The sequence below is a fragment of the Manihot esculenta genome, chromosome 18 (assembly GCF_001659605.2).
Source record: "Manihot esculenta cultivar AM560-2 chromosome 18, M.esculenta_v8, whole genome shotgun sequence".
NCBI lineage: Eukaryota > Viridiplantae > Streptophyta > Magnoliopsida > Malpighiales > Euphorbiaceae > Manihot > Manihot esculenta.
The window spans coordinates 11,023,469-11,033,955 of record NC_035178.2 but is presented as its reverse complement, the minus strand read 5'-3'; the positions used below and the strand labels follow the sequence as shown (position 1 = coordinate 11,033,955).

Below are 10,487 nucleotides of genomic sequence, written 5' to 3'. Positions count from 1 at the left end.
TGAATTTATTGTTGGATTGCTGATAGAAAAATTACCAAATTCTTAGAATGACTACAAGCAACAACTGAAATACAAGTATAAGTAATTGATTTTGTCGGATCTCATCACCCATGTCATTATTGAAGATACAAATAGGAGGGAACTCAAAACTACAAAAGGCAAAAAGCTAACTACAAGAGCAAATTTTGTATACGGAAAAGCGCATAAATCAAATAAGAGATACGATAAGAAGAAACCTGATTATAAACCTAAATTCAATATTCCAACTTTTAAAAAGAAAGGATATTATTTTGTATGTAGTAAGCAGGGTTATCATGCACCTTAGTGCAGGAAAATAGTGATAAATGACAATCCTCCTACACTAAAAGTATATTTAGTTGAAGGAGATGACATTATTGCCGCGATCATTTTTTAAACCTTTTCTTATGGCTAATGTGAAAAAATGGGAAGTAGATTTTGGTGTTATTAGGTATATTTGTACAAACAGAAATGCGTTTACCTCCTACACTACTATGGGAGAATGAGAAGACATATATATTTAGGTGATTTTAGAACTGCAAGTGTCCTTGATAAAGGGAAGGTTTTTCTGAAACTCACATCTGGCAAGACCTAAGCACTTAATGATGTTCTTCATGTATCTAACATGAGAGCCAATTTAATTTCTGTATCTCTATTGGAAAATGTTGGGATTAAGGTATTTTTTGAGTCTGACAAAATTATACTGACTAAAAATGATATTTTTGTTGGGAATGGTTATTGTAATTAGGGACTTTTTATTCTCAATATTTCTATAATAATGAATGAAAATGCATCTTCTTCTGCTTACTTGATTGATTCTTTTAATTTATGACATGTTAGAGCATAACATGTTAGTATTTTTTATATTAAAAAAATATAATATCTTGGTATAATATCTGGTATTAGTAATACATGTTTAAATAAATATGAGATTTTTACAGAATTTAAATTAATCAAGAAATCATGTCCAACTGCACATAGAAAATCTAAATTGCTTAGCTTAATACACATAGACTTGGAAGATTTAAAATAAACTATGACTAGAGGTGGTAAAAAATATTAAGTAACTTTTATTGATGACTATTCTTGATATATTAAAGTATATTTACTTAGAAACAAAGATAAAACCTTTGATATGTTTCAAATATATAAAGTTGAAGTAGAAAACCAATTAAACAGGAAAATAAAAAGGATTATATCAGATAGAAGTGGTGAATATATCTCATTTAATAACTTTTGTGAAAAATAAAGAATAATTCATGAATTTATTCCACCTTATTCACCTGAATCTAATGAAGTAGCGGAAAGAAAAAAAATAGAATATTAAGAAAAATGATGAATGCTTTATTAATAAGTTTCTTATCACCTAATAACTTTTATGGGGAAACTTTACTATATGCTCGTCATATACAAAATAGAAAACTCTCTAAGAAAATTGGTAAAATACCTATTAACTTTGGAAAGGTTATACATCTAATTTAAAATATTTAAAAATGTGGGGATATTTTACTAAAGTGATATTTTCTGACCCTAAAAAATGAAAAATAGATTCAAAAACCTCTAATTGCATATTTATAGGTTATACAGAATATAGTGCTGCATATAGATTTCTTATTTTAAAAAGTAATGTACTTGATTGTAATACTATAATTGAGACAAAAAATATTGAATTTTTTGAACAATTTTTAAAAATTGAGAAAATTTTTCATACACCTAATGAAGATAATTATGAAAATGGTTTTGAAAATAATAATAAAGATTTAAGAAGTAAAAAACAAAGAAAATGGACTTCTTTTGGAAATGACTTTTACACCTATCTTATTGAAAATGACTCTGTAAGTTTTTTTGATTCTATTAATTCTTCTGTACCTCCTTTCTGAAAAGAAGCAATTAAAGTTAAAATTAATTGTATTACTCAAAATGATACTTGGTCTTTAGTAGGCTTGCCTCCAAGAGCTAAATTTACCGGGTGTAAATAAATTTTTAAAAAGAAATATAATCCAAATAGGTTAATTGAAAAGTATAAAGTAAGATTAGTAGCAAAAGATTTTTCTAAAAAATAAAATATAGATTATTTTGACACATTTGTTCCTATAGCTAGAATTTCTTTTATTAGAATATTAATTGCTTTAACCTTTATACATAAATTTATTATTCATCAAATGGATGTTAAAACTACATTTTTAAATGGAGAGTTGGAAAAAGAAATTTATATGATACAATCTGATAGTTATATTGTTTCTGGTCAAGAAAATAAAGTTTGCAAATTTCTTAAATCCTTATATGGTTTAAAACAAGCACCTAAATAGTGGCATGAGAAATTTGACTAAATTTTGTTGAATAATAGTTTTTCCTTTATTAAAGTTGATAAATGTGTATATATAAAGCTTATAAATGGTGAATCTAAGATTTTTTGTTTATATGTGGATAATATGTTTATTTTTTGTACGAGTTATGATATAATTTGTAAAACAAAAACTTTCTTTGTCTCTAAATTTGATATGAAATATATGAGTGAAGTAAATGTGATTGGGTGTTAGAATTATAAGAAATGATGATAGTATAATGCTATCACAAGAGCATTACATTGAGAAACTTCTAAAGAAGTTTGGCCATTTTGATGTCAAACCAATAAGTACCCCTTATGATCCTAACTCTCAATTAAAGAAAAATAGAGATGGCTCTGTTGCTCAATTTGAATATGTACAGATCATTGAGAGTCTGTTGCATTAAATGAATTTTTCACGACTTGATATAGTTTATGTTCTATGTAGATTGAGTAAGTATACACATAATCCCAATGATGATTATTGGGTTGTATTAGTTAGACTAATGAAATATTTGAGAAATACCATAAGCTATGGTATCTTATATAGTGGATTTCCTGCTGTATTAGAAGGATATAGTGATGTTAAATGGATTTCATATTCAAATGAGATAAAATCCACTAGTAGTTATGTATTCACTCTAAGAGGTGGTGCAGTTACTTGAAAATCAACCAAACAAACTATCATTGATAAATCCACCATAGAGTCAGAGTTTCTTGCTCTAGAATTAGTTATAACTGAGGCTAAGTGGCTAAGAAACTTTCTAGAAAATATTCTGTTAAGTATAAAGTCAACACCATATGTGTCAATGCGTTGTAATTCCAAGCAGTAATAGCCATTGAAAAGAATAAAACTTTCAATGTTAAGAATAAACACATTCATCTAAGACATAATGTGATTGAGTAGCTATTGAAAGATAAAACAATTTCCATTGATTATGTGAAATCAGAAGTGAATTTGGTTGATCCTTTGACAAGAAAGCTAATAAATGAATGGGGAATGTGACTTGATCCAATTTGAAATTAACAGTGATAGGAATCTAACCTTTGTGATTGGAGATCTCATGAAAAATATTAATATGAGTAATGATAAGTCACTTGTTAATTCTGCTAGAGCTATTTGTTATTGTCCTTTCCTATAGTGTGAGAAGTGCTAGGCTGCATTAAATGAGAGTATGAGCTAAAACTCTTAATGATAATCATATCCCTTATAGGTGGTATATATCTTGTGTTGGGTTCTTGTGTTTGGTTTGTAGATAGTTAAAAATATTGCATAGAGATATCTTGACAAAATTGGCATTGAATTGTAAAGTTGGAGGAATATAATCTTTAATATTTAAAGGATAATATATATTTTATATAATTACCTTATTTTGATATGTAGAGATTTTTTAGCATTAATATATATTATATAATGTATAAATAGTCAATGCCATAGTGTAGCTTGCTAGCCAGGTTAAATTCCTCAAGTTATGTAATAAGTAATTGGCTATTAGTGATTTGATTTATATAGCATCGAGAGAGATGGACCTTCTTAATACTTTTTAAAGTAGGCACTTTGTGCGTAAAATTCTTATATGGTCAAAGTTTTATATTTCTATTAATGCTATTTATTTTGAGTTATTCATTGTTCTATTATGTTGTGCTTGTCTTATTGCTGTGTCAAATATAAATATGTTTTGTGACAAAGGATTATTTAAATTCTGTCAGGAGTTTTAATCAATATCGTTTGGTTAAGATGATATAAGAGAAAAAATAAGCTAAAAAATAAAAAAATTTTATTAAAATTCTTTAAATATTGAAAAGTGAGTTTTTAATAGTTAATGAGGCTATTTATAATAGAAAAAACTACGTAATAAGGTTAAAAATAAGGAAACGTTTTGGATTAGGTCTTGAGCACATTAAACAAATTAATTGTGTTGCTGTGGGCCGAATAAAAATTTTAAAAATAAAATGTTAATATGTTAAATAAAATATAATTATTAATTAATATTTTTTAAGATATTTTTAAGAGAAAAAATATAAAAAAGTAATGGGTGATTTAATTTTTTTTATTTTAAAATTTATAATTTAATTTATATCAATATAATACATATTTATTAACCATATTTATAATTATTATTATTTGTTAATAATGTTATATTATAATATATTATTTTATTATAAATTAAATACAGATATTAAAGTAAAAATTGATGAAACTGTCATAATTTTTATTATGAAACTGTGGATAATTTTTTTTCAAAAACTTAAGAGAATAAATATACACATATCGTAACCAGTAATTGATAATCTATATGAAATTTCGTAACAAAAAAAAAAGCTATATGAATTTTATCAACCCATTGTGGGATTCCAATTCATGACTAGCATTACGCCACGTGGCAATCCTTATATTAGGGAGTTGAACGTACATTATGATAATATTTCATGGACAGTAATTACTAACGTTGGATGTTGACCTGCTCGACATTATTGTTCGCAGTTACTCCACAATGGTGGAGGCCTACGCATTAACACACATATATCGGATCTATCTTCGCCAAACACCAACGTAGATGGGATTCAATCTTCATCTACTATTCACTGGTTCCTCCAAATCCATGGGAACAAAAAGCACTGTCCAAAATCTCTAAATCCATGAAGAAAAATGTCAGGTAGATATACTTCGTCACCTCGCCTTTCATTGAAGACCAGGCTCGGCCTCGCCACCTTCTCTTTCGCTTCAAGCACCGCTCGTCGCTCCAATCTCACAATCAATCGTAACTTTATGAAGATCTTTGATCCTAAAGCACCCTCTTCTTCAAAACCCATCAATGGTGTCTCCTCTTTTGACATCACTATAGATCCCAGCAACAATCTCTGGTTCCGTCTCTATGTTCCGACCACCAATTCCACCTCCTCCTCTAGATATATTGAGATCAGTCTGCCTGTGATTATTTACTTCCACGGTGGTGGGTTCTGTTTGTTGGCCGCAAATTCAAAACAGTTCGATCAATTCTGCCGGAGACTCGCCCGTGAAGTTCCTGCAGTCGTGATCTCCGTCAACTATCGTCTAGCGCCAGAGTATAAGTACCCATGTCAATACGAGGATGGTTTCGACGCGTTAAAGTTCATAGACGGCATGAACTTTGAGAATTACTCGGTGAAAGTTGACCTCGAATGGTGTTTTGTAGCTGGCGACAGTGCCGGAGGTAACTTGGCTCACCATGTAGTGGTCCAAGCAGGTGAATATCGGTTCTCTAACATGGATGTAATTGGACTCATTGCAATTCAACCATTTTTTGGAGGAGAAGAAAGAACAGAATCTGAAATCAGATTCTCTGGAGTTCCAGGACTATCGATAGAGCGTTCAGATTGGTATTGGAAGGCTTTTTTGCCGGAAGGAGCAGATAGAAATCATCCGGCGGTTAATGTTTTCGGACCAAATGCAGTGGACATTACAGATTTGCATTTTCCGGCGACATTGGTTGTTATTGGAGGGTTTGATATATTACGAGATTGGCAAATGAAGTACTACGAAGGGCTGAGGAAATCAAGAAAAGAAGTGTACTTGATTGAGTATCCAAATGTGATTCATGGGTTCTATTCTATAACTGAATTGCCTGAATCTTCTTTATTGCTTACTGAAATCAGGAAATTTATTAGAAATCAAACATCTCTTTCATAGGTTTTGCCAACGTTATTTTCTGTTATGGGGACTTGTAGCTTGATTAAGGTAAATTATAGAATACGCTTGGAACATGTGCTCTTTCACTCGTATGAACCGACTCGCATCTATATGTGACTGGAAAGAAAAGTTCAAATTTAATGTTTCAGTGTACTTAATAATTTTCCTTGTGTGAAGGCAGTAACTTTGCAGAGAAAATATGTTTCTTTGGAAATTGTATGTGGTGCATCATGTCAATATACAATTTCAGCCTCTAGAAAGAATTTAAAGGTTATGATAATAGAGGTTTTGTTCTTTTGAATCTTTGTTTAACGTTGTACTTGGTTGTTGCTTGTTCACCTTCTTAATTATTAGGCCTTTAAATTCCATGCTGTTTGAATAATCTTTTATCCGCAATGACATTATTATGTTTCACAAAACAAAGTAACCTAGGTTTTAATTTTGAAGCATGTTTGTGCAGAATTTGGTTGCTACGTTAGTTGTTGTCAATTTGTTGCAGAATTTGAGTTCTGTTACTAATAAGCATGTTGAGTTTTAGGTTCAGGCAATATAGAAAACCAATTTCCAAAGTGTTGCAACTGGCTTAAGTGAATGGATAGCCAATGGTGATGTGAAGGTCTAACGCAGGAAATAGAGCCGGGAACTTAATCAAGATGAAGACATTGATTTACTCCTTTGTTTAATATGATTCAGTTTTTTTAAAAAATTTAAATAAATTCTTGCTAAATCATGCAAGTTTAAGTTCTAAAATATATTTTTTTAAGTTAAAAATAATTGAATGCTTTCATTTTGAAAAAGAGAATTATATAGTCGATACTAACTAAACGCAGACTCCAACGAGCAAATGAGCAAACAAAGATAATAGCAAGACCACAACCTCTTCCTTTATTATCTCTTAACAAGTGATGGAGAATTTGCAATCTAGCGAGCACCCTTCTCATGCAATTTGGTAAGTCCACTCAATCTCAATCTTTTTGCCATAAACTCTACACTATCTACAGTGTACTTGGAAAACATCCTATAGGAGAATGATTCAACCTTCAGTTACGACTCTCCTATCCTTCTGCCAGTAACTCTACATGTTCAGTTAGTTAGTTTGTTGTTTCTCTTTCCAGTTCATGTAAACACGTCAAGAACGTGTGCTTTTTTGTTTGGTGTTTTTTTTTTTTTATCATTCCTCATGTAATGAACCTATATAATAGGCACCTCTTGAATTCAATAATATGCAAAAGAAATATTGTGTTTCAAGCAAAAACATTGAGTGTTGCTGTTTTTTTAGTCTAATTAATCTTCTGCTCTTAGAATGATTCTGCAAAATTTCCTTCAAAGTGGTATCAGAACCTAGTTGCGTGCTTTGCTGGGTGTAGAAAAGTTGAGTTTTTTTTTTTTTAGGGAAACACGTGAGGGAGATTTATCCGTTTCTTCTGGTTGCATCACTGGCAAGTTCAAATGCAATGGCTATTTTGCAACCTTTGATTCTAGTCTTCACCGGAGAAAAATATGAGTTTTGGAGTATCAAAATGAGAATGTTGTTCAAGTCTTAAGACTTATGGGATCTGGTGGAGAATGGATATGTTGATTCAAATGACGAGGCTCGGTTGAAGGAGAATAAAAAATAGTATTCAAAAGCACTCTTCTTTATCCAGCAAGTTGTCCATGAGAGCATATTCTCCAGAATCATGGTAGCATCAACATCTTAGGAGGCTTGGAAAATCTTGCAGAAGGAGTTTCAAGGAGATAAGAAGGTAATTATGGTCAAGTTGCAGTCTTTACGGCGATAATTCAAAACTTCAATGATGAAACATGGAGAATCTGCGCAAGACTACCTCTCCAGGGTTTCAACAGTGGTGAGCAAGATGAGAAGTCTTGGGGAACAATGCTTAGACTCAACTCTGGTGGCAAAGTTATTAAGAAGCTTGACTCCTAAATTTGATCACGTAGTTGCTGTAATTGAAGAATCCAAGGATTTGTCAACATTTATATTTGATGAACTAATGGGTTCATTGCTAGCTCATGAAGAAAGATTGAATCGTAGCTTAGAATAGGAGGAAGAGAAAGCCTTTCATATAAAGGGAGAAACCTCAACGTTGGAAAGAATCACACGTGGTGATAGCAGGCAAAATGATTTGAAAGGCCGAGGAAGAGGTGCAAGTCGAGGACGAAGGCGAAGAGATGGGCAGAGGCAACCGTCTTGGTCATATCAAGGCAAATTGTTGGAAGAGAGCAAGTTAGGTTAACTATGCAGAAGAAGCAGATAAAGAAGAAGATGATGGAGAAGACGAGTTCAAGCTCTTTATGGCTGACCTTGAGCCCAATGGAACCTCAAGTGATATTTGGTTTTTGAATAGTGGATGCTTTAACCATATGACAGGCATACGTTCACTATTCAAGGAGCTGGATAAGGAATATAAGCTCAAGGTGAGACTCAGTGATGACAAGCAAATGGAAGTAGAAGGCAAAGGAACAATTGCTATCTGAAATGGAGCTGAAACAACGCTATTACATGAAGTCTTCTTTGTTCCAAGCCTGACCCAGAATCTCCTCAGTGTTGGATAGCTTGTGACCAATGGCTTCTCTGTGCTGTTTGAACGCTCCAAGTGCATGATCAAGAATCAGCAAACTAATCAAATTCTTGTTGAGGTAAACATGATAAAGAACAAATTGTTTCCATTTAACATATCAAGTATTGAAAAAAGGGTATTAATGGTTGATCAAACCAAATTTAAACCCATCTTCCATATTGTTATTTATGTTAATTTACACATTTCTACCTAATTTTGTGGTTTTGATCTTATTTTGTAGAAAATGGAGTAAAAGGTAATTTGGTAAAAATGGCCTTAAAATTGCCCAAAAGAGAGTAAAAGAGAACAAGTTAGTTTGCCCAAACCAAGTTGAAGCTGAAGTGGGAGAGGGATGAGGAAATTACAAGCTTGTTGTTTGACCAGACTGTTTGCCCAAACAAACTGGGCAAACAGACCCGCAGGACAAAGGCAGTACGCATATAGCAGGCAAAACAGACTGTTTGACCAAGTTGTTTGCCCAAACAACCCGGGCAAATAACGCTTGCAACAGTAGACAGCAGAGAAGCGGGAAATTCAATTTTCAAATCTTCAAGAGATCTTTTTCTCCCCAAACACATGGTTACAACTCAGCAAATTTTCAAGACACCTCAGCATTCTATCCCACATATTTAGGAAGCCAAATCTCAAGAAAATCCAAGTGCCTTCAAAGAATCCAACTCCAATTGGGAAAAGAAATCCAATCCAAACAAAGAAACATAGGGCTGCTCAAATCAAACCAGCAAAAGGCTCCATCATCATCACATATCACTCCAGCAACTGCGTGCCTCTTGCCACAGCACCGCCAGCCCTTCCTCTTCTCTTTCTTGTTTTCTTTCTTGTTTTCTTTCTTTATTTTCTTGTTAGTTTCAACCATGAGTGGTTGAAACCCTTTTTCTAGTTGAAGATTAGGTGAAACTTCAAGTTGTTTATGGATTGTGAGATCTGAACCTATTATGTTCTTCTTTTATTTATCAATATTTATGCAATTTCATGCTTAATTCTATTGTTCCTTTGTTGTTTAGATCAATAGGGCCCATTGATTCTTGATTGCAAAGTAATAATTTGTTAGTTAAGATAGTTTGAAGTTCATAATTGCTTGAATTATTCAAACACAAGTAATTCTTGGTGTAAAAACCAAGGAGATTGCATAATCTAGCAAGATCACCATACGTTTGGGTAGCTAGAATTAGGTCTCTCTATTTCTTAATGCAATTAACAGTTGTTAGATGCTAAAAGCCCCAAAGACGTTCCTTGGCAACTTGTTGATTAGTGATTAATTAGAGAACGTTTTCTAATTAATCTATGCTTAAGGAGGGATATGGTGGTGAGAAACGTCTTCCACCTCCATAACTAATTTATTGAGTCAAATAAAAGAACCGATGTGTCAATGATCAATCCCAACAACTGAAGTGGATCAAATTCTTCAACTAGGTTTTTCTCATTATTGAATTCTCTTTACTTTATTATTTGCTTCACTTTGCTATTTTTAATTCTAGTTTAGTTCATCAATCTCAAAACCCCCCCTTATTTTATTTTCAGTTTATTTACTTGGTCTTGATAAGAAAAATAGGTAAGTATTAATTCCATGTGGATTCGATCCTTTTACCACTATCTACAGTTGTAAAATTGTGGATAACCAAAAAGGTTATTTTTTACCAGCTTCGACAACCGCACAGTCAATAGTGAAAAGGAAAAATGAATCTAGAATTTGGCATCATAGATATGGACATTTAAATATGAAGGGTCTGCAATTATTGTATAAGAAAGTTATGGTGTCTGGCCTGCCTGCTGTTGAATTTATTGATTTATGCGAAGCTTGTGTTTATGAAAAACAAAGTAGGAAGCCCTTTCCTGTGGGTAAATCATGGAGGGCCACTAGCAATCTGGAGCTCTTACATGCTGATGTTTATGG

General features: G+C 32.2%; 2 protein-coding genes across 2 annotated transcripts; both read left to right on the top strand.

The window, feature by feature from the left end:
* Window positions 1-4,822: 4,822 nt before the first annotated feature.
* On the top strand, window positions 4,823-6,309 carry LOC110606422 (probable carboxylesterase 18). Its single transcript, XM_021745222.2, has one exon. It carries the CDS (start codon window positions 4,995-4,997, stop codon window positions 6,012-6,014), a length of 1,020 nt encoding a protein of 339 aa, XP_021600914.1. The 5' UTR covers window positions 4,823-4,994; the 3' UTR covers window positions 6,015-6,309.
* Window positions 6,310-7,810: 1,501 nt separating this feature from the next.
* LOC110606212 lies at window positions 7,811-8,492 on the top strand. Its single transcript, XM_021744968.1, has 2 exons — window positions 7,811-8,045; window positions 8,260-8,492. The coding sequence occupies exons 1-2, from the start codon at window positions 7,811-7,813 to the stop codon at window positions 8,490-8,492; spliced, it is 468 nt and encodes a 155-aa protein (XP_021600660.1).
* The last annotated feature ends 1,995 nt before the right edge of the window (window positions 8,493-10,487 follow it).